The sequence below is a fragment of the Accipiter gentilis genome, chromosome 24 (genome assembly GCF_929443795.1).
Source record: "Accipiter gentilis chromosome 24, bAccGen1.1, whole genome shotgun sequence".
Classification (NCBI taxonomy): Eukaryota; Metazoa; Chordata; class Aves; order Accipitriformes; family Accipitridae; genus Astur; species Astur gentilis.
In genome coordinates this window covers 7,127,696-7,154,723 of record NC_064903.1, presented here as the reverse complement: position 1 = coordinate 7,154,723, position 27,028 = coordinate 7,127,696, and the positions used below count along the sequence as shown (strand labels likewise).

Below are 27,028 nucleotides of genomic sequence, written 5' to 3'. Positions count from 1 at the left end.
TTTGAAATTCCTCTTCCATCAGTTTTCTCAAAAAGTGTTTTTTTCTCAAAAAGTGGTTGTTTCCAAACCAGGTTCAAACGAGAGGCCTTTCTGGACTTCATATAGACATAAGATATGATATAAAACTACAATTTTTAGGACACAGAAGTCGTGTTAAGGATGGCCCCTAAGATGGTCCCCCTTTTTCTCTCTTCTTGGTTTCACCAAGTCTGAATAGTTCAGCAAGAGCAGATAGAAAAGCATGAGATGCCCTGACAAGAGGCTTTGCATTTCTCTCTGCAGCTCTGGTTGCGCAAGCTGAGGAAGGGTGCTTTGACTTGAACACAGGTACCAGAAAAAGCATGTAAATATGGTAAGGGGACTGGTGACGTATCTTTTGAAAAGAACTTTTAAGTACAGCTTGTTTAGCGGGTAAAACTAAAGCCGACAGAGGAAATAATTTGTTCAAAAGAAAAGAAAAAAACACCAGACAGATTAGCACCGAAGCAAAAAACAAACATTTATCTGAAAAAACAGGGAAAGAACAAACAAACAGATTGACACAAAATTCCTTGGAAATTAAAAAAACGTTCCTTAAACCCATCAAAAGGATTTTGAAATACCTTCCACTAAAAGCACTTGGGGTAACTAAAGCCTCAGCTCCTGTTCAGGCCGATGGGGCTGCACGAGGTGGGGCTGCAGTGGCACCGGTGACACCGGCGGGTCCCTCCCGGCTCCAAAGAGCAAAGAGCCACCGGATCCCACCCCAGGTGGCAGGGGGCCGGGAGGGCTCCCCGTCACGGTCCGTCCCCGGGACCCTGGGTAAGGGCAGGCTGTGGCGGATGAGGCTGGTCCCACGGAGGGACAGCCAGGCAGGAGCACAGCACCATCCAGACCCATTAGGGAGAGAGGGAGAAATAATGACCGTAACGCGTCCTGAAGCACTAGCGTGTTACACCCAGGTATGAGATAAAGAGCTCATTGCTTTCCTCTGATGATAAGGTTGCGTGAAGACAAGAGGTAAGGGAAATAAATTCTACTGGCAAGCAGTTTAGGTAAGGAAAAGCCTTGAATTATGAGCCAATAGCTGCCGTGTGATTTTTATGCGTTCTCTGCAATCAAACGATATTGAGATCATCATTAGAGCTTATTAAAAATACCATAGTGAACTCTGTGCATGCAGCGCTAAGGGTTTCATCTGTAGTTAAACTCTTTGATTTTTAATTTCAAAATCACTTTGCTACTGAAGATGAAGGACTTTTTTCTAGCACAGCATTCATACAAATGTTTTGCTTTTGCCTTTGGATAAAACTATGATTAGCAGTTTTAAGCTTTTTGTGTTCTTGGCATTGAGCGAAACAACACAGTCATCGTAACAAACGCCTGACAAAAATATAGAAGTGTGTTTGCATTTATGGACTTTAAAGAACAGAACATCGCAGAAAAGCGATAGCTTCAAATATGAGCTGTATAGGTCTTTGATAGGCGACATGGCAGAGATTAATCAGAAAAAGTACTGTGGTTTAACTGTTTTTCAACACAGAAGGCGTGAAAAACTTATTCACCCATATATTCTCTCTCCCTTCCCTGTTTGATATAGGTGGGAGTGTGCACAAATATTAGAAGGTGAATGTATGTGTGCAGAGAGATCACAGCCTCTCCGTTGCATGAATGTTAGATGGTCTACATGTGGGTTTTGGGGTTTTTTTCTTAATCTGTTGAACCTCCCTTCTGCCACATGGCTAACAGGCAGTTTTAAGACAGCAGGAAATCAAATGTGACATAATTACAAAAGAAATGGTTTCCCATGAAGTGATCTAATGTCTTTAAGCCTATAGATTGGAGAGGAAAATGTATCCTTACGGGAACTAAAATTAACAGCTCATCCATCATCCCCTCCTTGGAAAGGAAACGTTTGGATGGTACGGGGGTTAAGGTGGCTGAACCGTTTTACTAGTTTCAGCAGACAGGCCAGGGTTTAACGAAGCTTTCAGTCAACACTCAAATATTTGAATAAATCTCTGCTTTATCCGCAATAACCGATGGCATTTGTCTATCAGCTCTACTTGCGTGGAGCTGTGTCTCGGCTCCACCGTGGAGGCGAGGGGTTTCCCTGGGTCGGGTGTGGACGCAGCCCACGGTGAAGCCCGGCACAGCAGCTGGCAGTGGGTTAACGCCGTAACTGTGTCTGCACCACCGAGTGGAAGCAGAGAGCGCCTCGGGGAAAAAACCACTTGCTGTTTGAATGCTCTACTTTTCAGAGAGCAGCTCTATGATAATGGTAATGACATTGCTCAAGACAGCGAGGACCCTGTCTTTTCAAGTCTCTCCTACTTTACGTAATGCTGCTGTGTCACATTAATAAATGCTTGTTAGGGATTCATTTAAAATACATGGGTGCTGATAAATTACTCACGGCGCTGCTACTGTTACTTTTGCATAATTAGAAAATTCATGAAGGTTTAGAAACTCTAATGATGTGAATAGGAAACATCCCCTCTTGCAGTCCACTGGGATTTCTCCATCATTGCCTGTATATTGGGCTATTCTGTCTGGAGCTGAAAACTCATTAGACCTGACAGTGTTCAGATCTGTGCTGGAAACGCCGTTCTCTGTTAATTTATTACGGGCCAAATCCAGAGCAGGGCTGGTGTGCTGCTCGGCTGCCCAGACAAGACTACTCTGCTAAATATGTCACTGCTGGAAAGATGCCCCTTAGCCCGAAGGCTGACGTAATCCCTCCCTCCGGCCGGCTCGGGTGCGAGCTGCCTCCTGCTCCCTGGGCAGGCAGGCGGACGGACGGACGGACGGACGGACGGACAGGCCTGCAGAGCGCAGCGGTGCGGATCCCTGTCGTCTCCCCACGCAGCCTCAGCCTCGCAGCGCGCTGCCTCGGGGCGAGCGCTGGCTCTGGCCGTGAATCACAGAGGATTTACAAAGGCAGCTTGTCTCTCGGTAAAGACTTTCATTTTAATTTCCCAATCAGTATTGCGACGGGGAGGAATGGATGGTAGCAATAAAGTGAGGAGATGGATATAGGCGTCGTCTGAGGTTCAGTGTTGTGCCAGGAAGGGATGTCTTAAAATCTTGATTTACATTCTGCTACTCAGACTGTTCCTGACATGTCAGCGACGTCTAGTTACAGCCGGAGTGACTTCTTGCTCGTCTGTTTGTGTGAGCGGAGCTCACTCCAGAAAAGATGTCTGTTAAAGCAGCTACTGCACGTTACCTGCCCGCTGCCAAAGCTCACGTTTTCAAAATGACCCTGATACACAGGAAAAGAAAACCCTTACAGTATTGTATTTTCTCTGGAAGATAAAGTTTCTTTTACAACCGGGCCACTATGTATGTCAGGTGGGGAACAACAGTAGTGTCGCTGAAGCCTGGAGGGGATTTTTGCAGGCTGCTTCCCCAGCTGCCTGTGCCTGCGGTGCTGCCGTTGACCCTCCTTCCCCACCGCTGCCTCCTCCACGAGCTCCTGCTGGACCCCTGGACCCCCAGACCCCCATCCCCGGTCCCGTCAGGGGAGAAATACTGCCTGTGGGTTGAGAGGGCTACCGCCAAAAGACAGAAACTGTCCTCGCAGCCCCCGTACAGGCGGCATCTGAATCTTGACTTGGGGGATCCTAGAGGAAAGCGGCAGCCCCGAGGTTTGTGGGACTCATCCTTCGGCTCTCTGGGCTTCATTTGCCCCAGTTGGGAAAGGAAAATGCCAGTTCTAAAGCAGAAGATATAACATCATTAATTTGAACAACAAACCCACATGACAGTGTCTCTCATTGCAAACTTGACTGGGCAATATTATTATTCACCAGTTTACCCTTTCTTTTTACATTTATGCATACGTTATCAAAGATTTGTGTATTTCTACAAATATACAGACTAGTTTACATACACATGCTTATCTGTGGCATCCCATAAATTCATAAACTGTGGGTAGAGTTTGGTAGATTTAGGGGTTGGCCTTGCTAAAAGACAAATGTCCTGTGCATGCTCCTGGCATCTGACCTACTTTCTTCTGACGAGAACATAATAAAAACAAGAGGTTCATGTAATGATGGGATTGATTTTTCTGTCCATATAGGTAAGTAAACTGCTGGCATCACAAGTTATGTGGCTAAAAGCTGTGACATTGATCTGTTAGACTTTGCCCTATGACCTTCAGTAAGGGACATCTCTGCTTTCACATCCGCCATGGGGGACTAATGGTGCCCTCTGGCCTTCGTGAAACCTATTTTTTCCTTCTCAGTAAAGAGCTTGGAAATCTCAGGCACAGGGACCTTGCTAATAATATTTATCATGTTATTATTATGAATGTAGCATCATTAGGCCAGCCTCCGCGTGCTCCAGGGCTGGCCCTGGGCTGGGGGCTCCGACCACCGTCCCTCGCTCCCCCCAGAGGCAGCTGTGGCCGGGGGGGGGGGGGGCTCAACGTCAGGCTCACGGGGGAGCGGAAAGGCGTCGAATCAAAGCCTTATCCAAAAGACAAAGACCATGGCAGCCACTCCGTTGCAGTTTGCTGTATTGAAAGTCCGAGAAAGCCGCTGCCTAAAACTGATGGATCTCAAAGTGGTCCCCAAGCCAGACAGCAGCGGTGGTTACCAACGCAGTCTCCTGGCATTTTTTCACTCCTGTTTAGTAACTTGCTTTTTAATGGTTCATAAGCTACTGGATTCATTAGCTACTGTAGAAGAGCTAATTGCACACGTGGAAGAAAAGCAATGAGTGATGATAATGAAGCTAAGGTTCACACTTAACTACCTAAGTTCATATCAGTGAGGCGTGCATCTATATAAAGGCAGCGTGTATTATTCAGATTAAATACCTGCACTGGTTTTAGTACGGACCTTTGTGTTTTGTATCAGCAACATCTGTCTGCCTCAGGGCTATAAATTTCCCTTGTTAAAGAGCTATAAAGTGGTCATAGGGCTGGTGTAGCAGAGGCGTGTGTTAACTCTGCTGCTTTAGGTCCTTTATCGATGTCTCTGCCTACCGTTGTGTGCATGCCGTGGTTAGGATGCTCCGTCCGCTTTGCACAGGTCTCGCTCTCATTTGCTGCACTTCCCTGTGGGATTTGCTGCATTTCGATGTATGCTGGCCTACTCCAAAGTCTATTAAAGTTTACGTAGCCCAGACCCAGCCCTGACACCAGGCAGTTGTAACTACTTTCCTTCTGGGTCTTCTTAGACTTCTTAGTTCCATTTCTTAGACTGATACTGCCCAGCATGAAGCATTCTCCTGTTCTTCCTTATAGCCCAGCTCCTGGGTTACTGGGGGGACATTATCTCTTTCTCTCCCCGCTTTTTTTTTTTTTAAGCTTGTTTGTCACTCTGTTTTGAAGACAGAGGTAAAAAATATAACATCAGTATAACCTAAAGTTTTAAGCATACAGAGTAAAAAAAGGGAGAATATATAAATGAATTTTAAAAGTAAAATGGATTTGGGTGAATTTGGCTCATGACTGGGTGATCAACAATAATCGCCTATAAGAGAACATTTTTAGCTTGACTACTGGGAAATAATTTCCTGGTGCTTGTCATAAGAAACAAAGGACCGTTTTGGTCATTTTAATAAAATATCCCAACAGGGTCCATGAGGCGGGCATTTTGAAGAAGACTTGCAGGTTGCGGAGAAGGTGGCAGAGAGGGCGAAACGTTCTAAAATAGACAGAGGGCATCCCTGCAACATACTTTAACTGTAGAGGAAAAATGCTGTTTCTTTCACATATAATAGCTTCACCACTACTCAGTAGTGGAGGAGGTGACGCAGTGTCACTTTTAGCAGAAGCACGAGACAGATGTCTGCAGAGGGGGAAAGGTAACTCGGTCATAGGGAGAAGGCTTCAGTCACAAAGATATTTTAGAGCTAAATTTAACCAACGTCAAGGAATCGTCCAAGATGTGCTGGGTTTTGCGGTGTATCTCTAGGCGGTTTGGGATGTGCGAAAGTGAAACCAAGGCATCTGGTCCCGCTCGGCTGGAGCCAGGTTTGCGGGTGCTGGGGTTTTTGTCGTTGTTGAACGGATTGAAGAAATAACGGCAACCGAGAGGTAAACCTGCCTCCTTCCCGCTGCCTGTAACGCGCGCGCCCAGCCCCATCCAGCTGCGCTTTTTGGTGCTGGGGCACACCATGGGTTTGTTGGATTTTTCATTTCCGTGCTGGAGCCAACCGCACATCAAAACTAGCAGAATTGGAATGAAAGACGCTGTTAAAGTTGTGGACCGATTGAATTGACGCCTTCTTTTAAAATGAACGCGTCGCTACCCAGAAGCAGCGTGTGTTTAGGTACCGGTTAGTAACGGGCCAAGTGAAGGGAGTCCTCAGCGTGAGAGCCGTTGGCTCTGCCGACACAAAAAGGAGCTGCCTCCCCCCGTGTGCTGAGGTGTGTGCGGCTCATACTTCTGCATAAACATCTCCAAAGAAAGAAAAAAGCCAGCGCTATTGACAAAGCAAAGGCCAGCTCTATTTATATCTGCAGTAAGGCCGCGATAATGAAAAGATGCTTTAATGTGTCCCAAGGCCTAGATGAAACACTGAAAATGTTGCTTTTAAGAAAAAAAATGATAATAATATCCCCTTGAAATGTGTGTGACGGACTTCTTGAGAGCAATATCAAAGAACTGAGATAGGAGTTGCAGAGCATAGGGAGTTACTGCAGTTATGGGCTTTGAATTGGTTTAAATCTTTGCTTTTAAGCTTTTTTTCTAACTATCTCTTTAAAAGTAGCACTTTAATGAGAGGGAAAATGTTTTACTGCCACTGAACTCTAGCAGCAGTGCAGATCTGTCAGACCTTACCTTATTCTGGAGCGTAAATCCTTTCTCGATGGTCGCTCCTGCTGTCTGGCCCCTCTGGCAGGTGTCAGACTGCTGGGGGGGCACGCAGGCGCTGGGGGGGGGTGCCCTGAACCTCTGCAGGGGAGGACGGATGGGTGAAAATGTTCTTCGCAGCTAGCTAGAAAGGAAAGTAATTTTCCTTTTCTGAAAGTCTTTTAGGGGCTTCTGGGGGTTTTTTTGGAGGCAATTGGAAAATTGGAAAAAGGAAAATATTTACTCAAAATACCGTATTTCATTTCATCTCGTATCTTTGACCGGCTTTAGTCAACTGGTCGTCTCATGCCGTTGAGCAGGTGTAAAACACGGCTCCTGGGGCAGAAAAGGCCCTCGAGCACTTCGGAGCAGGTTTGCAGGTTTCACAGCTCCTCCGGCGGCACTGTCCCTTCCTCTAAGAAGCCTCATCATAAATCCTAATTTTGGCCTCATTCTGAATTTAGGGGAACGGCTGCAAAGAGCAGCGCTAACCGAGCAGGACGCAGTGGTGGGAGCCCATCACCTCACTGGTCCCCACTCCCGGGACGTCCGTGGGTCCTCTCCCAGTCTCCCCCAGTCAGGCTCTGGCCGCTCCGACCGCTCCGAAACCAACACGTGGACGATGCGTTTTATTTTAACCATTCCCAGTCAATACCTGCTGTGTTCATTTCTAGCGTGCATTTTTGTCTACTTCTGCTGGATGAGACTGCTATACTCATTTAGTTAATTCGATAATAACAAGATATTATGAAAATCCCACTTGGCAGAAGAAGAGGTGGGCAATGATCATATAGAAATGTGCTGATTTTTATTAGCCGCATCATCCAAAAGAGTTAAACGAAGGGAGCGAACTATAAAGCTTAGGCTATTTGTTAAAGTTGAAAGGAGGTCTGGTTTTGAGTGGTGGAATTTGGTTTTTTGAAGCATGAATGATGATATTCACCCTTTGCCCTTGGAGCAGAGAATGTGCTTTGTTTGGACCATTTGCAGCCCTGAGCATGCTGTTGGCACTCATCAGATAACTGTTATTATTAACAATGCACAGATGTATTGGCAATTGCTTTTAGGTAGTCAGGCCAGCTGGAAAGAGTATGAAAGAACTTATTAAAGAGAGGTATTCTGGTGTGAGTTAGAAGATGAAAAGGAAAAGAAATTCTGGTTTGTCTGTGTAGTTAAAGGCACACTCTGCAGAGGAAAACAAGCAAAAGCATACGTCGTGCATGCGCAATTTTTGAAGGCTAACCACTTTAGCTTGCTGAGAGATATAAAGAGTAAAGCTGTATTTTTACCTTCCTTTTGTCCCTTAGATGCCCATTTGCAAATACAAACAGGCAGGTGCGCTTGTATTATTTATGTTAAAAGAAGATGAAGGTTGTAAGGACAAGCACCTTGAAACTAGGACAGTTTAACAATTTAACATCAGTATAATCTAAAATTGTAAACATGCGGAGTAAAAAAGGGAGACCACACAAATTTTAAAAGCAAAAGTGATTAGGGCGGATTTGGCTTATGACTGATGGTCCACAGCAATTGCCTGTCAGAGAACATTTTGAGCTCAAATTTCCAGAATTTTGGTTGCTCACAGTCTCCGTGTTGGCCAGCCAGGCTGTTTCCATCACCTTTCCGTGCGAGGGAGCCCCACGAGGATGGCAGGCGGGTCGGCCGTGGGCAGCGCCGTGCCTCGGGCCGTGGCTGGCTCTGCCGCTCACCCTCGTCCCCCACGAGGACGGTGACGGCCACCACCTCCCGGCCCATCCGGTAGCCCTGGGGTCCCCCCGGCCGCGCCGCTGGGTGCCGGGGAGCCGTGCCGTGCCGTGCCGTGCCGTGCCGTGCCCTGGGCAGCTCCCCGGCAGGGAAGGAGGGGTGAAGATGCCCGCGTGTCGGAAAAGCGGGAGACCCGGGTCAGCGTGCTCGGAGAGCGTGACTCGGGCCCGATTTATAACCCCTTTCCTCCCACCACTTTTTCACTCCTGATGCTGGACAAAACGAAGCCGTACAGCCCATCTTTAGCCCAGAAGTGCTCTCGGTTGAAATTCCCTCGTGCTTGTTTCTCGCCCCCCACCACCCAGCCAGCTCCGAACAGAGCCGCACGGCATCGTTGTCCCTCTGATTTCCTATTGTCGGTTGGGCTGATTTTAATTGGTTTGCGTTTTCAGTTGTTTTTCAGCTCATCGGGAAGGATAATTAAAATAAACCCTTGCTCTCCGTGCTCCTCTCCATCCATCCCAGCGACACTAGCTGGGCTTGTTAATCTTGAAGAACGGTGAAGGCAGGGCTTTCTCCCCGTGAGATGTTTGGAGGCTGGTTGTTAAGCATTACATTATTCAAAACACGTGAAATTGTCCTGAATGAGGAGGAAACACATCTCGATCATCAAGCTGATGGACATTAACAGTCTTCTGCCACAAGTTTGTTAAATTTGAACTAGATTTAGCTACTGCCTGCCTCATTCCCATTCTGCAAGGGAAGCTGTGGACAGGAAACTGGCAAGGAGTGGGAGGCATAAATTCGAGGTACCCACAGCTTGGACCGAAAGCCTTATATAAATCCTTTGGATTTCTAGACTTTAGAGAAATACAGCTGGCATTACTGCCTTCTGTCGACCAAGCAGGAAAGTTTAACCCGTAGTCCAGGGTACGAATGCTTAAGGGTCTGGAGGTGGCTTTAAGATCTGAGAATGGTTTAAATGTTACTGGTGAGGAAGAGGGAGAAGGGGACGTAACATGTTTCTCAACATTTCCAGGTTTACAAAACCTGTATGCCGAGCTAGAGGCTGTTAGGATTGGCTCAGTCTCAAAAACGGGGAGAACAGGAAAAAAATAGATACACACACGACACGCAAGCAGTTAACCGGCAATTTTTTCAGTTTAGTGCTAATACTTGTGTTTGCTGTCTTTTAGGAAAATGTGAAACTGCGTTTTGAAAGTTTGACTATTGATTCATAAAGGATTTTATAATTACTATTTATATCCCCCATATGAGCATCACTATTAGAAGCCAGTAGAGCTGTCCTGCTCTCCTGTATCATAGACCTGCCATCGCCGCTGTGAAAAGCGGACTCCTGCCTGGCTGGGAACTTGTAATAAGCAAATGTCAGTGTCTCCGAGCTGCCAGTTAGCAGAAAAACGAACGCTGAGAATTTGTGCGAAGAGGAGAGGCTTCCTTTGCATCTGTTGGCCATGACGGATGAGCTAGGATTTAACATCCTCCCTCTGGTTCGGTAGCAGAGCAGCGTGCAGGCGGATAAACCCACCGCAGAGCGGGAGCGGAGGCGCTGGAACGGGCACACACCGTTTCTCATTCCGCCTGCCAGGCTGCCAATTACATGGCAATTAGTAGAATAAACGTCTGAGAGATGTTTCCCCCTCCCCGACCATTTTATGGTTTGGTCATTGTTCAGGGGGCAATATGTCTCGCTCCGAGCTACCTTGACTTTTTTATTTGTTAGCCTTCATCAGTTATAGGGTGTTAATTACACCCCTAAGCCGCCTAAGCCCGAGGAGCTCGGTCTTGTGCCCTCGCCAACGTGGCTCTTCCTTTCCCTCCTTTCCCAGAGGTCAAAAATAGCCGTCTACGAGAAAATGTGGTCGTACATGAAGTCGGCCGAGCCCTCGGTGTTCACCAAAACGACGGCGGACGGGGTGGCGAGGGTGAGGAAGTCGAAGGGGAAGTTTGCCTTCCTGCTGGAGTCGACGATGAACGAGTACATCGAGCAGCGCAAGCCCTGCGACACCATGAAAGTTGGCGGCAACCTGGATTCCAAGGGCTATGGTGTAGCAACCCCCAAAGGCTCAGCATTAAGGTGGGTGGAATAATATAACAATATCCATGTTGTTATAGTATTCCACCTACCCTGATGTATTGTGTTGTCATTTTCTTTCTTGTGGATTTTGAGGTAACTTTAAAGTTTAAAATCTTCAATATTCCATGGAGTTAAATAAGACGGTAAATTATGGTTTCGTTTATTTAATGCATCCATTTTTTTAGTGTTCTCTTCGTGTTGTCCTTTCTGATTGTTTGTTGCTGTTTTAATTTTACAGTTCAATGGCTTTTTCAATTTAAATGGTAAAAGCCGAGTTAACCTGCCATATGTGACGAATGTTAACTGCATGATGTGGTGTTCTTGTTACTTTTTTTCTCAAAGACGATTTCCCCATCCCGCACACTTCAGTTTTGAGCAAATGTTATCCTCCATGCCACCTTCCAATATTTAACCCTGTATTTGCTGTACAGACATTTTGATAGCTCCACGTTCTGTGAAATTTTAGCCAATTTGTCCTCTTGTGCTCCTTTTTTTATACGTTACGATTTCCTAAGCATTTGTGCATTTTTTCTTACAAGTTATGTTTTATCGTTTCAAGAAATGCTGTTAACCTGGCAGTATTAAAACTGAATGAGCAAGGCCTCTTGGACAAATTGAAAAACAAATGGTGGTACGACAAAGGAGAGTGCGGCAGCGGGGGAGGTGACTCCAAGGTCAGCCTCAATGTCACCACAATCGGGTACCTTAGCAAAGAGTAATCGGCAAGGCTGTTATTTTACTTCTCAAGAAAAAAACAAACAAACAAACAAACAAAAAAACCAAACCAAAAAAAAAACCCAAACCCAAAAAAGAACGCAGATGAAAACCGTTTGAATAATTGTGGTGGGGAAAAAAAAGCCATTTGCTTGCCCAGTAGCTCTTTCAAAGAAACGGTCTTATTTAATATCATCAGCCGGCTTGGTCAAGCTTGGAAACCTTATTTAACTAACAGATAGAAAGTCCAGTATTGGTGGGACCAACGCAGAGCAAATCAGTATCGTGACTGTACAAGAAACCAGTGACCACATCTGGCCGCCATCCTAACCGCCGGGGGACAGGGCTTCAGTCCTTCTCCATGATTTAGCTGTGATGGAGAGCGCTTTTTGAGAGGCTGTTTTCGCCAGGATCAGCTTTGCCAGCACAGACCTGGAGGCGAGAGGGCTCCCTTCTCCTTTGCTCTTTTGGGGAGGGGTCAAGCGAACCAGTACCAGCACATGCTGGTTTGCTGGTCTGAACTGGTGCCCCTGGGAGGAAGCCTGGTCTCCGGAGAAGAGCTGCTTGGGTGCATCTGTAGCTCAGGGAGGGAAAGGGTGGCTGCTCATCTAATGGCAACGTGGGGACGAGATGGAAGAGTTAAGCAGCGATCATAGCAAAGACATGGTGTTACGCAGAGACGGTAGTCACCTGTTAATGGTAAAAAAATAGCAATAACAGTAACGTGTAAGGAGCTTGAGCTTGCAGTAGGCAAAGCTGAAACGAGAGATACGTTGCGTGCAACAGGGAAGTGTGTTGATGCGCTAAACTGGAAATAAATCTTAAGGAAAGAGGTTTTGGTAGTTTTGCCTAGAATATTCAAATGCCACCTTTTGTAGGTCACTGACCAGTCTCTGCACGCACCTGTGCGGGAGCACTGCGTTCGTGTTTGCTGCGCTTTTGAAACAGATGTGGATTAAAACCCTAGCTCCAGTGACAGCAGTGGCAAAGCTGTCACCGCCGTCTGCTGAGCCGAGGCTTCCCCCAGTCTTTCAGGCAGCGTCTGTGGCAGCGAGACTCTCAAAGTTGCTTTAATAAGCTTGTGCATTGCAAAAATTAACTAGTGTGCTTTCATATTGCCAACCTTGCCCTGTAAAGCTGGCAGTTTCTGCAGTTTTTAACCTGGTAAGGAGAAGCTGTAGCTAGAGTAGGCTGGGCACTATTGGTCACCTGGAGTACAGGAATTACCAAGAAAATTAATTTACAATACATTGTCATACTGAAAAGTACCGAGATTAATTTTCGTAGTGACGCTCTCCTAAAGCTAGTAAAACCAGTTCCTTAAGGAACAATAACCCCTAATCTCTCTCATAAAAATGCTTCAGCTTTGGTCCAAAATCAATAATAACAGTATTTTCAGTAAACTGCAGATTTGCACAATTACTGCAAATTACTGCTGCGTTCTATTAGTAAGAGTTGCTTACAGTTGGCTACATAGGAAATTACTCAGCTACTCATCTCTGGTGTTAGCAAAAGCCACTGCGTAATAAAGGAAGGAAGAGCTCTTGAATTCAGGTTTGTTCAGTAACTGGAGGTCTGCAGTGCTCAGCAGCAGCCTGGAGACGAGCATGAGCTTTTTTATGCTTTTTAGCTCTGCTGCTCATCCTTCACGCAACATTTTTATAAAACGTTACACTTGCCAGTATATTAAATGTTTAATATTCTCCTGGGATCCGGCACCGCATTGTCTAATGCTGCCTCCGTGAAAGAAAACTCTTTGTACAAACCAGCTTCAATGAACTTCATTGCTTCAAGTTCATTGAATTAAACCCAGCCAACTAACGCTTACAGCCCTAACGAAACTAAAAAGGATTTTTTAAACGGTCATAGTCAGGGCAGGGCCATCCTTCTATTTTTTGCTTGTGCCGAAAGACCTTGTACAAAGACCAGTACCATCCGTTAGCGAGCCCTTGGCCCTGGTCAGGGAGCGATAAGGCAGCGGAGTCAGGTGTGCCCTGGTACCACGGGTGGGTGTCCAGCGAAGAGGGAAGGGGAGCAAACACGATGACGTGGGTTTTGCAGGTTTAATCCATAAATGACAACGTGCCGTCTTTCCGCAGTTTGTCGTAGCAGGCTGTGATGAAGGACTGCTTGTTTGTTTGAGCTACAGACGCCGGCTCTCGAGGGCACGGCTCAGCCGGCAGAAGTCCCCAGGCAGGAGAACGTGGGTGGGAGAAGACCTCCCGCAGAAGACTAAGCTAGGGGAGGCGGGGAAGGGCTTCGCTGTTGTGTCGAGAGTTGTAAATCAAAGGGCTTTTTTGTTAGGAAATGGCTTTTCTTTCTGAGGTGGCGTTTTGCAGGCGGCGATGCCGCGGCGTTTTGGCAGGCAGGCAGACGCCCCCCCGGCCGCTGACGCTGCCCTCGGGGTGCTGCGGCCCCCCCAGTCTCACCGGCCTCTCTCCTCCGCTCCGTCCTCCCACCAGAAGCCCTGAGCTGCCCCCGTCATCTCATCCCGTCTCTACGGTTAATCGTTTCTACCAACACGGCTTAATTTATAGAGCGTTTCAGAGGAGTCGCTTCAAAACTGTTCTTTTTTTTCCCTTAAAGGAGGTGTGGGGGGGGTCGGATCAGAGAAGACGGGGTGGTGGAGGTGCCCCAGGGGGGGATGCAGACCTTGCACCCCATCAGACGGGGCGGCACGAGGACCATTACTGGCTCAGGGCAGCTCTCTCTACCGGCTAAGCTGACAGACCCCTTCTCTTAGCTCCGCCAGTAGAGACCCAAGTTTGGGAAATCGCCGCCCTGAGTTTGTAATCGGCCGCATCCTACCTACTGCCAACGAGCTGTGTGTAGCTGTGAGCCGTTGCAGACCGACGGTGCCGGTTCTTAAGCTGAATTCCTCTGTGCGATCTGATATTCTAGCTCGCGCTGAAAGCCAGAGGTAAGTATGCAGCCTGTTCGCTTGTGCCAGTGCCCATCGTTGTACCGCAAAGGACCCAGTCGCCCAGAAAATGCCCTGCCGTGCTCATCCCTCCTGCGGTTTAGCGTGTGGTTCGCCTGTGCTTGGAGATGAATGATTCTGAGCTGCGACTTCACCTCTTCTTATCGTATCTTCGTTGCCATTGGAAAATTAAACAGTGACTTCAGATTTCACGATGATTTTGAGTCTTGCAGCGGGAAAAAGAAAAGGTATTCAGTCGACTTTCTCCAAGGTTTCAAATCTGTTTGGTTACGCAGACTATAAGGTTAGTCCTGTGAGCATCCCGTGCTCCTGGGGTCCACTCGTAATTTAAGACTAAAGAGATTGTGCTGTTCTAATGAGATTTTTTTAAAGGCCTCAGCTGACTTATGTCTCCTTTTCAGTGCTACCAGTATATGCCAGCGCTGGTGTGCAGCAGAGGGTGCCAGTCCGCCCTGCAGTGTCTTGGGAGTTCCCCCATTTCGGTAGTGGTCCTTATTTAAGAAGTCCCAAGGGGAATGTGCTCCATCTATATGTAATTTGTCTGTGACGCATGTCAGTACGTGTGGGCTGACTTGGCTGGTGCAGACGTTCTGGGACGTGCATCAGAATTTGTTCACTTAGCTCTCCTAAATGAGCGTGAATTTACTTTCATCCGTTGGGTTCATGGCAAAATTATACCGTCTTCAAATTCTCTTACACGTGTGAGCTGAGTTCTCAATCGTGAGAGAATGCAAAATAGCAGTTATAAAAAAACCATATTCCAGGAAATATGTTACAGTGTATTACGAGTTTGGAAACTAATTATTTTGTTTATTATACAATCCTATCATCTCAGAGCTGAGTGATGGCTGAATAGGAATTTAACAAGAAATAGACAAAAGGGGATGCAGACGGCGGTAGCAGGCTGAGTGACTTAAGTGAAACTAATTATTCAGTTGCATAGGAACAATTTTCTGCTAAGATAAATTTCTGTAGTTCTGCTGTTGATATATTTCTTGTATTCTTATGCCTTCATGGTAACATTTAATGACAACCAACACAGAAGGAGAATGTTTGAATGCAGCATCTCGCCAACTTCACATGCCCAGATTATTTGCTAATTATTTGACTTAATTTCTTTAATATATTCTTTTTTAGGCTGATATCTCTTTTGGATTACATCTGTGAAATGACGTGCGATGTAACGCTACTTCGTTTTTCAGTTGTTTCTTTTTAATCGTAGGATTACTTTTCCGGCGTGCTAGTTGAGTTCTGCCCTCGGAGCCATGCTCCATAAAGCATCACATTCCCAAGCCCTTCCGAGCTGTGAGTGTGGCCATAAGCAGATGGGATTTGTTCCCCCATTTCTCTGTGCTATTTTGCTTTGATACATTTTCAGCACAGCCATTAGCATTTGCAGCATAATTTTTTTAAGTGGCTTATTTTTAGAAGGAATCTGTTACGCATTATTTTAGATGATACCTGACATCTAAAGAGCACCATTGCCAAAAGTGGTGTGCTTTAAAGAGAACATTTGGGGAAATGGCTATCTTAAAAAGATGCAGCACAATTTATTTGAGCAATTTGTTTGAAATTATGTTCATCAGCATGAACTTACTTGCCACCCATTCTATAGGCCTGGGTTATGAGCTGGAAAAAGATAAAATGTCTGGTCGGAGCTAGGAGAGTAATTCATGCGCAGAGCTAGAAGAGTAATGTGAAATTATTGTATTGTGCAAATTAGTGACAAAGCAAAATAATACTTTAAAAGGATGACATCAGAATATTTGTTTAATTGACAGCTATTACTTTATAGCATATTAGGAAATAATACTGTGTATGGTTTGTGCCAATAATGAAGTCTTAATGCTCTGGGAGTTCATCGGAGCATCTCGCTTAAAGCATTGCCAAGAAGGGCAGAGAGCGTGCTCCCGTTTGCAGAAATGTCTGGGCTGTTGCGCAGATTGTTTGAGGGTATTTTCCTGGGAATGTAACTAGGAGAACGAGAATTTGGGATGAGCAGGTTGCCCAGGCTGGGAAGATACTGGTGGAGTCAGGGCTGGCATCTAAGAACTGGGAACTGTTTTGTTTTGCCTGTATAACCTTTAGCATCGTGGGGACGAGCTTTGCTGCCTTGACGAAGCTGGACCTGAGTGGGCAAGGACACGTGCTTGTGCAGCGTTAACGGGGGCAGAGCCGGGCCTCGTGCAGGGGCACTGCGTCCTGCCTTTATGGCCGCGAGAAATCTTAGAGAAAGACTTGTGACTCATGCGCTCGTTTTGATAATACCTGTGGTGCTCAACAGTTAATTTCCATAAATTGCTTGCATGAGTCATTTATCCTTCGTTGTAAGCATCAGTACAGGAGAAGCCGCGGCAGAGCTCCTTGGGACTGGAAAAGGAAAAAGGAAAACCAGCGGCCCAAAGTGGGGCTCCCAGCAGCAGGAGCAGGGCCCTTCCTTTGAACATCTCCCTGGGGGTCTGGGCTTGCCTGTTTCCTCTGTAACGGTAACTGCTGGCACCTAACATACAAAGGGAAAAGTAAATGCCTTTCTTCTTCAAAGTAATTCTAATGTTTCAGCGTTGAGCTCAGGTGGACGCAGGCACTTGCGTTGTTGCTCCGGTGGATTTCTCTGTGCTGGCTGGCACTGTAATCGTGGGTCGGACGCCTCTAGCTTTATACGAGCGATGTAGCTGTTCTTTGAATGTCTTGTGTAGCCTTTGGACTAAGCAGCACCTACCTGCAGCCTACTGAGGAGCCCGAGAGCAGGAGTCACAGAAGAAGCCGTCCCAAGAGGAGAATAAATCATAGAAGACGGGGGGAAAAATGGATGTGTCTAGAGGCAAGAGAAAGAGAAGGTGAGGGGATAGCCTGCACGCAAGGTAAGTTGAGTCTCTTGCTCATATCCGTCCAGGTTAGAAAGGATCCAGGCAATGACAGGAGAGATGCACGTTGCTGTTTCAGATGTTGTAGGTTTGAGCGTGACGTTAAGCATCTGCTCTCCCTTATCCTGCCTCCCTGTTCGGGTAGCTCTTCCTCCCACCCCCTCGCCACATCTGTACCTCCAGTCTCGGGCACTGCTGTAAATGAACTACAGTGACTTGTTATGGCTTGCATTTCCTAATCCAATAGGCACGTATTATTGCATTAGCTCTTGGCACTTCTATTAAATTACGATCCTGTTAGTACAGAGTTTAATTTGTTTGAGCTACATTTATGAAACATATAAATATACTTTCCTAGAGACAGCAGCTGCTGCCAAACACAGGCTGCAAAGTCTCTGCAAAGAGTGGAGGGACTTGCAGTCTCAGCTGGTAACACATCTGGCTCCGTGCAGGTGTATTCAGAGCGTGTGTAGGTGGTACAATGGCATCGTACATCTCTGTATGTCTTCCACGTTGCAGCAAATACAGCATCAGTTAACACACCTGAATTTAAAATGCATACCTAGTTACTGCAAGGAAAAACCGCACAGATTCCACAAGGTTACAGTGGTTGCTCCAACCTGCCTCTAAAAGAAAAACGCAAGAAACCTTGAACTGAACAAAAGAACACTATTTATGGAAAAACACAGTAATGAAGACTAGAACAAAGTTCTGTTACGGAGAACTATTGCAGCTACCGTATACTCAGCAGTAACTAAAAATCCCATCCCCTGATAGATCATTTGCAGAGCGTTCGAACGTCCGCTGCAAAATGGGTGTTCAGCACCCTTTGCAAAGCCTCTCCTTTACAGGCGTTTGCCACCAGAGCAGAACTGGAAGCGTGCGGAGGTCACTAATGCCCTTTGAACAGAAGGAATCCCGGCAGGCTGACACCCCGCGGCAGTTCGGCGGGAGGAACCACCGCCTGTCTCCATCTCCCGCAGTTGCTGGCTCTGTTGCTGGCAATATCGCAGCACAACCAAATTTTAAAAATGACTTCCTGCGCTATTTCACAGATAAGATTTTCATCATCCCGTGACATCGTTGGGTACCAAAAGGCACAGAAGAGGCAAACCGTGCAGTGACCTGAAGGAGAGTCCCAGCCCAGCTGTGGGTGACGGCCACGGATGAGCCCACGGCCAGCGCTGGCAGCCGGGGAGCCGCAGTCCCAGGGCGCTGATACCCGGCCCCCCTTGAGCAAAGGGAACCGCTTCTGGCTCTGCTCTTGAGGAAAAACAATGTCCTTCTGCCAGGGGATTTAGCCCTGAGCCCAATGCCTCTGAGCGTTATTCCACCATCAGCATGCAGCGTATTTCTTAGGTGGCTGGGGGATATATGGGGCTTGAGGCGCTGGGTTTTAATCTTCTAGTTTTGAAAGCTCTTTGTCTTTTCAAGCTAGATGGCTTTCACTTTTATCCCTTCCTCTGCCCACCCGTAAAACATTTCAATCCCTCAAACGTTAAATCTTATAGATGTGCAACTGCTGGTAACGCAGGGCAGGGAAAAAATGGTGCAGATCTGAAATAGTAGCAAAGAGCAACCAGGTTTGTTCCTTAAAGAAGAAGGGCCTGGTGCTTTCTCCACGAATATTAAATGTTCAGTGTGAAATACAGAAGGTCACTTCTTGAGACAGAAGGTAACCAATAGGAATAGCGAATGACCGTATGTTTTTATGCCCACACTTTCAGGGCTCTGTTCACTCCTGCTTGAAGTTCCAGGTAACTGTAGTCTTTAAACAAATGTAGTGGGTTTTAATAATGAGCCCGTTTCCATCTGAAATCTTGCCCATCCCTCACGCGTGGGTGCGTAGCAGAACATGAAGTTGTGGCACAGAGACATTGCTAAATCGCTAAATTATGACAGGCAGACAGATCTTGGAAAGAGCAGAGCACTTGGACAATGCATTCACCCGCAGCTTTTGTATCTAGTCAGAAGTTATTTCAGTAACAAGATCTGACAAAAAGTCCGTTCAATAGTTACAGATCAGGCTGGGATTTATAGAGCTTGGGAGAATAAAATGCCTTATTTGATTTAGATGGGTCTTTAACCTCAAGCAATGCCCTCTAGAGAATAACGCTGCATTTGGTATCTCTTCCTGGATTGTTTCTATCTTTATATTTTAACAATACCAAGGTGGTTGTTAGTGAGATTTTTGTGGTATCCCGTCAAATTAAGCAGAGTGCCCAGGCTTGATTTCTGCATTTCTCAGCGCCCTGCACTGCCGTGCGCCCGCGCGGGCCAGCTCAGGGCCACGGCGGTGGTCCGCTTGCCTTCTGGCCCGCTCAGCTCCAGCGAGCAGGACTGCGGACCCCGCGGGCATCAACTCCCCTTCCTCCCGTCAGCGCTGAGCGGGGAGGGCCGGTGATTTGGCGTGATGCGTGGCTTTGAGGGGGTTTTCTGTGGTGCTGGATGCGTGGGGCTGAAATCGCGGTGCGAAGCAACGGTGCTGTCGTTGGGGTCGTTCTCCCTGTCCCCTTCAGATATTTCCCTCGCCGAGCACGGTAAAGGTGACAATTCCCACATGTCCGCAACAGGCTTCCCACCCTGCCTCCCCTGAAGTCAGTGGAAATTTGCCAGTGATACCAACAGGAACAATTAATTCAGTGTTTTCAGGAATCTTACCCCAAAGGATGTTAGGGGGCATTTTGAATTAAGAAAATCCTTGCTTGTTCACGCCTTAGTCCACTTGCCTTTCCTCTGACACTGTGAGGTGGATTTTGGAAACCCGAGCATTTAACGTCTAAACTCTTTGATGTTACAACGTTGGTTGGGTTGTGATGATGTCAGCAGTACCAGGGGTGCTCCAGCCAGCAAGGACAGCTTTGGTCATTAGAAACAAGAGAAAAACAATTCCCGCTGCAGAAGTGAGAGTGCTCTGAATATGTCAGATTCCTAAATTAAAGGGATTAGGTAAAAATAACAGGGATTAAAAATACAACAAGTCAAAAAACACTTGATAACGTACTAACCAAGACCTGGTACCACCATGGACTTTCGTCTCCTTCACGTCACTGGGATTTGGACGGGAAGGTGACGAGCCCTTTGCAGGGGATGCAGCTCTTGGTCTGACTGCTCGGGCCACACGCCGACTCGGAGGGAGGACGTCACGCGTCATTAATCTTGCAATCTTCAGAAGGCCAGATTTGCCAGAAACCTCTTGTGGCTTTTTGTTGCTCTGATGCCACAAATCAGCAATAAACCTGGCCGAGCCAGATATTAGACCAGATTTACAGCTGTTCTGCGCCCATGCGGTATGACGCAGCTGGAGCCCAGGGGTGCCTTTGGCACGGTGATTCTGCCTCCCCCGATGTACCCAAACGGCCCAGCGCCAGGGTACATTAAAACACAAACAGCTTTGCTGTAAATACCGCATCCCTAGTGATGTGTGCCTGCGTTTCCACAGCGCTTCTCCAACCAGAGTTATTTGGCATCTGATGTTGTACTGCTGGGAAAAAAAATGAGAAAGGGCACGTTAGTGACCACGCAGGATTTTGCATTGTGGCAGATGCTGTATTAAGTACCGGGGAAGTGATGTCCCTGGCCTTCTAGCCAAACCTCTTGGCAATGGACGAGGCTCGCGTTAGCCGTGCTTACCATACGTCTGGAGCCAGCATCCATCTGCCTTGTGAGAAGGATCCCCGTGGCCACTGGTCTTCAATTTCTTAGCTTCATCACTGGTTTAACCCTCTGTCCCTGGGTGAGATGGCACACATCCCTCCCTGGTGCCGCTGGGGGTGCAAATGTCCTGCCTACGTGGCGCTGTGGAAGCCACCGAGCCCTCCTGCGCAGGGACGGCGCAGAAGAGCAGTGGAGCTGCGGTGGTTGGAGCTCTTGCCCGGCGGTTGGCATCTTCCCGAGCCGGCTGGGCAGCCGGGCATCCCTCTCCGGGCCGGGACACTGGTCAGCTCTTCTGCAGCTTGTTCGCTGCTGTCCTGAGCCTCTGCCCTGGGCACGAGCGGAGAAAAGCGATTTTCAAGACCAGAGAGGCGTTCTCACTGCTGATGTTATTCTGGTCTTCCTTCAAGCTCATGCGTGATTTCTTCACCCTTTACGCCCCAAAAAGCTACATTTGGACTCTCAAGATGCTGCAAGGAACAGTGCTGAGAAAATGCCGCACTGTACCCTGTACACCAAATATTTTACAGAACATCAGAAATCGGCGGAAGAACACCTGCGGTTTGTAAAACCCAGGTGGCAAAAGGTGCCAGGGCAGCCCTCGGGCAGCCCCAGTGCCTGGGAGATTCAGTGCAACCCATGCACTGCCCACCCAGACCTGCGCAACCCTGAGGAAGCCCTTTAGTGTGTTGAAGAGCCTTTGCTTGTTGCACCTTTTCGTTGCAGCTCCCTTTTCTGGAAGATTGCATCTAAAAATCCGAAATTAATTCTGAGCAATGGTTCATCTGGTTTGAGGGAACAGTGTGCTGTCTGCCGTGTTCATTTGCTCTCCTTGGCAATGATCATTTTTGGGTATAACATTTATATTACATCCATTAGAGCATAGAATGGGATGTGAATTATCCAAAGCTGTTCCAATCACCACTTACATCTTTATTGATTGCAAGTCATAAACATAACTACGGTGTTGCCGAGACTTTATGCCACTCAAACACCAGTTACAAGCAGCCAACGAAAGTCTACAGATTATTGGGTGAGATTTTTCAAGTCCCAAAGTGACTTTTGCTCCTAAATCTCGCCTGTAGTGGTCACCGGCTCTTCACTGGGTCACCTGCTGCAACTTGTGAGGACCAGCCGAAACACTGGCTACAAAGCCACTAACATCAGTACATCCCATCGCTTGTTCCTGGAAAATGGCTCTTTCCTGGCAAGATTGGGATGTTCTTTTCAAAAATTAACAGCACTTTTCCAAGAAGTTGCTCAGACTCTTCTCTGCAGTCCGAGTTCATTCAGGGAAGGGTCCTGTTTGCAGCACCAGCACGTAAACACGATGTCCAGTAACTGGAATCAGATCACCAAAAGAGCAACCTGGCCAGCTTTTCCAGTTGTGTGTGGGACTTCAGCCTGCTGGGTCTCTTTCTTAAGCTGGTAGAAGCTAGAGTGATGGCACCAGGTAAAATATCTGTTTAGGGATTATCTACTTTATATAGGTGCAGGTGAAATCGTGAACCTAAAAGGTCATTAATCAAACTAAAAGCCTGTCATGATTGATAATTTGAGAGGGGCAGAAATTATATCTTCTCGCATTTGGGACTGATAAAGAACTATTTCTTTGATGATTAATTTACTTTTTTCAACTTCAAACTTGTTCTGGCCAGAAAGAAATATTATAATGCCACCAGTTTTTTCAGTGGAGTTAAAAACTACTGCAGCTAACCTGAAACTGGTGCTGTGGCGAGAGGAGGCAGGGCAAGAAATCCCTCAGAGAGGGTGAGGGTGTCTCAAAGAGAAGAAGAGAGCGCAGATGGCTTCTGCACCATCGTGTTCCCTCTTTTCCATATTAAGGGCGTGGATGGAAAATAGGTAATAATGAAATAGAAACGTAATAGATGCTCTACAAAGAGCATATAGCAGCTCTTTCTTCTGAAGGATGATCTCACACATCAGCGCGATGAGCCTACTCAGCCTGGAAGCGATGCTGTATTTTATGCAAGATCAACCTTCACGACAAAGAAGTGCTGTAGCGATTCCGGAATTTGGAGGGAGAGGTGGCCAGGATTTTTAAACTGAACCCAAAGCTTTGGGGACCTAGTTCAGGGATGAAATTTTAATGCTTGAATGTACATCGTTTTTCAAAAATGAGTTCACTCCGTCAGCATCATCCTGTCGCCTGGGGCCATCAGCAGCAAGGGGTGCAGCAGGACTTTTGGGGCTGGTGTCCTGAGCCAAGAGGGGCTGAAATGCAGCAGGGAGAAGGTCCAGGGCCTCAAGGTGAAGGGAAGAAGGTCCTTCCCTTTGAGATGGTGCCACGCTGCATTTGAAAAAGACCGGCACCGCTCGTTTTCTGCCAGTAGCTGCCAGCACCCGACCAGGGTCTTCTAACAGGGAACCAGAGGAACGAAACTGCTGAAACACCAATAAAACCCACCTCTGTCCCAGGTGTAAAATCATGCTTGCAGCAGACTCTGATAAAGTGAAGCCTGTGAGAATAGATGGGCACCGATCTTCTTAACGTCATGCCTCTCTTAAATAAATCAACCATAGCAAATGGTTTAATTTGCCACTGGGGGCAATACTATTCAGTATGAGGCAGCCGGGACCATTTCTCTAGACTCAAGTCTTCCTGTCATTTGTAGATGTCGGCAAAAAAAATCTTAGCAGGGTTGGTAAAGCAGCCCAACAGATCCAGCCTCACATGGTTAAGCCTGCAGCAGCCGACCCTACTACATCTGGATGAAAAGCACAAGCAAGTAAAAACAAAAAAAATCCTTCTGTGATGGTGAAGAAGAAAAACACTGCAAGAATACCATCTTATGACATCTGAAATGATCCTAATTGCCTCAGCTCATTTTCTTGGGCATACAGAGCGCAACAAGAGAGCACAAGCTCTCAAACCTCTGAACATTTTTCTTGGATAAAAGCAACCAAACTACTAGAGAGCTGGGCTGAAAACCACACGGAGGGGGAGATGAAAAAGAATCCCATCATAAATTAAAGGCAGAGGAAAAACAGCTGAAGCCCCCGGGGAAGGGGCCGAGGACCTCATAGGATATCCTGCACAGCCCAACAACAGCAACCTAATTAAAAAAGCAGCTGGAAGGCACAAAATTATCCCAGGAAAAAGATGAGGAAATGGAAGTCTTTTGAGAGAGAAACCCAGAAACTGAGCAAATGATCCTCTCAGCCATTTTTGGGGTGGCACAGCTGGCCAGGGAGGCAGGTGGGTGGCTGGGACACGGCCTTCCCGTGGGACCCGGGCAAGTCATTTAGTCTCTCCATTCCTCTGCCTCTAAGGCAATTAAAAAAAAAAAATCCCTCCTCAAACAAACAGTGCCAGGGCAAGCTATGAAAAAAATCCTTTTCCTACAGCTAACAGCCCTCGCTCCCAGAACAGCCCTACGCTTCCCTCTGTAATAGCAAACAAAACACTTTGCACCCTGGACCTGCCGGCGTGGGCAGGGTGCTGGCGCTGCCCAAGGGCTGTTCTTTTGGGATGGGCTGAGTTGCGAGCCGAGGCACAGTACAGAGGATTCGCATTCAACGTGCACTGCTGAGCACTCGGCGAGAAAAACACCACAGCCCAGACGTGCCCTTCTGCACCTCCATTAGGTTTTCAGCCAAAGCCATGCCTGACTCTGACTATTAAATTGAACAAGGCTAGACAGCTACTCAGAGATGAGCAGTCGGAAAAGGTACCAGCAGCCAGGCTCACGCTCACTTTTCAATATATTTACTTATCTTGGGAATTTGGGAGCTGAGGAGTCCACCCCGCAGTAGCTCGCCTTGCATCCCTGCGGGTGAAGCGCTGGACCAGGGGCTGCAGAGGTGTCGCACCTTCTCCCATCACCAGGTCGCTCCAATCCTGCTGCACACGGGAGCAGCTCGCGCATTAAGAGGTCTCGGGATTAATTTCCTGGAAGCAGACACAATTGTTCCTTAGGACTTTGATCAAACAAGCTGCATTTCATGGTCGGTCCCCGTGCCAGGCAGGACGGCTCACAGCCCCCCAGCACAGGAGCCCCCCGGCACGGTGACGCCTCTGCTGGCAAAGGTTGGTGGCCCTGAAGCATGCGGCGGCTCCTCGGCACTTGTCTGCCTGTCCCGCTCTGCTCCTTGTGCCGGGACAGATGGACGGAGGAAATCGCCTCTTTCCTACCTGGGCTGAGGTATTGCAGTACCTCACCTGACAAATAGGGCCATGACAAACTATAGTGAAAACCCCAGTTTAGGCAAATTCCCATCTGTTTAGTTAAGATAATTCTAGTTTACAACTTTTTTTTTTTTTTTTTTTTGGCAGTTGCGTGTGCACAATTAACTCCAATCTTGGCTTTAAAAAAAAATAAAGCACCCTAATTAGCATATTAAGCCTCCTCATTTCCCAATACTGTATAATGTTGTGAAAGCTAATCTATAATGTATTGGATGTTATGCAAATTCTCTGTACTCCATATGGGTTTTATAAAGGCATGCAAATTAAAAATAGTGTTTGGAATAGGACTGGGGGGAGGGGAAAATTTGCACAATAAAATATGCGGATAGGAGAAAAGGTGTTATAACCTTCTCCCTATTGTTCATGTATTCTCAGCTGCACAATGCTTTTCAAAGCAGAGAGATGTATTGCATAAAATCTCTCCGAACTGAATAGTTTTTAAATGAAATTTAAAATGAGAGCACTGTTCTCTAAGCAATAATCCACACCACTCCTTCTTACCGGGGCTTGTAACGGGTGGGTAAAGACCCTCCGCTTTCGCTGGCTTGCATCGTAATCACGCACGGCTTCTTACAGTGTATTTGCCCGGGTGTCACCGGGGAACTCGTCACGACACAGCTGCCCAGGAGGGTCCGCGGGGGCGGCTTGGCCAGGACCTGGCCGGTCCCTGTTGGCGTAAACCAACGGGGCAGGTGCATTACCTGCGGCACCCAGAGCGTTCGCAGTGTCTGTGGAGCGTGCGTTGATATTTTAGAGCCCTACCTATAGGTGGATGCAAACGTTGCTGCAGTACAGCTGGCTTTTTACGATGCCGCCGGCTCCTGGTGGAGGGGCCGAGCCAGCAAACACGTCCCGTCTTTCTGCTGTGTCCAGTTGAGTGTGTGGAGCCTTCCCTGATTGATACTTAATTAGATTACAGCTGCTGCTTAAAAATAGCCGTTTTACAAAGATAAAATCTTGGCTGGTGTTAAACCAAGCCCTGTGCAGACCGGGAGAAGTGGTGCTGCCTCTGGCCAGCCGGGAAGCTCTGCCAGCGCAGGCAGTGCCGGCATTGCTGCCACAGGGACCAGGGACCAGCGGTTCTCCCCACCTCGATGGGGGTTTTTTTCCTGCTTTTGCCGTCCCTGCTGACCTCGGTAATGCCGCATTGGGTCACGTTGGTGCAGCCCAAGGAGCGTTCAGCTCAGGAGGTCTTGAAAATGCTCATTTTTCTCATGGTACCCCCACGACCTGCTCCGTGGGCTGCCGCTCTCCGGTTGGCACCTCGCTGCCGCTCTCCTCCCGAAGGGCACGTAGCATCTCCGAGGGCAACGTCAGCTGCTGAGAGGTTTCACGGCCGTCTCGGAGGTAGCTTCTTGGCAGATGAGGGAACGAGGCTTTTCTTCACTAGCTGCTTCTTCCAGCATCTACCTGCCCCAGGCACGGCCGGGCCCAGCTGCTTGAGGGTTGTGAGCCCTCCCAGCCCGTGGACATTTCCCTAAATGCCGCCGTGTGATTAAGCTTGCAATTAAGGTGTTTTGTATAGGTTGTGCTGCTCTTTCTCCTCAATCTCTTCTGCTCTGCAGAGAGTCATGCGCTTTGGGGTGGGAGAAAAGCAGGGAGCAGCGGGAGCGAGGAGTGAGGCTGGCACCGGCGCAGACGCGGGCTGAGCTCCTGGATCTCCTCCGCTGACGGCAGCCGAGGATGGACCCGCAGCGGGGCATGTTGCAGGGCAGCCACGCGTGCGTCTGCCTGCTGTTATCCCATGCAAAGCGGCACAGCATCACTGGGGATAAGGATCCAGCCCTTCCCTCCCCACTGGCTGCCCCGCACGGCCACGGAGCGGGGATCAAAGCTGTTCAAGCAGGAGCAGGAACGGAAGATGTCCCCAATGCAGGGAGCCTGTCTCACGGAAGCAGGCAGAAAAAAACCACCAAGACATCACACAAGGAAGAAATGGAAATGACAAAACCCAACTGAGGGCTCCTCAGGCGCTGCTTTTCCACAGAGAAAGGACGGGCGAGCTCGGGTCCCCCAGGGCTTGCAGGCTCTTAGCAGCACCACAGTCAGCAGCCG

General features: G+C 47.8%; 1 protein-coding gene across 5 annotated transcripts in view; it reads left to right on the top strand.

The window, feature by feature from the left end:
- The window catches only part of GRIA3 (glutamate ionotropic receptor AMPA type subunit 3), a 154,121-nt gene that overhangs the window by 122,136 nt on the left and 4,957 nt on the right, over positions 1–27,028 (top strand). For 4 of the 5 annotated variants that reach the window (XR_007509514.1, XM_049828106.1, XM_049828104.1 and 1 more), the window contains 2 exons: positions 10,343–10,590; positions 11,150–11,264. Coding sequence is in view for 4 of the 5 variants with exons in the window: in XM_049828106.1 (XP_049684063.1) it covers positions 10,343–10,590; positions 11,150–11,264 (363 nt within the window). In the remaining variant the exon portion in view is untranslated. The remainder of the gene's footprint in view (positions 1–10,342; positions 10,591–11,149; positions 11,265–27,028) is intronic. The other variant, XM_049828107.1, reaches the window with a different exon arrangement.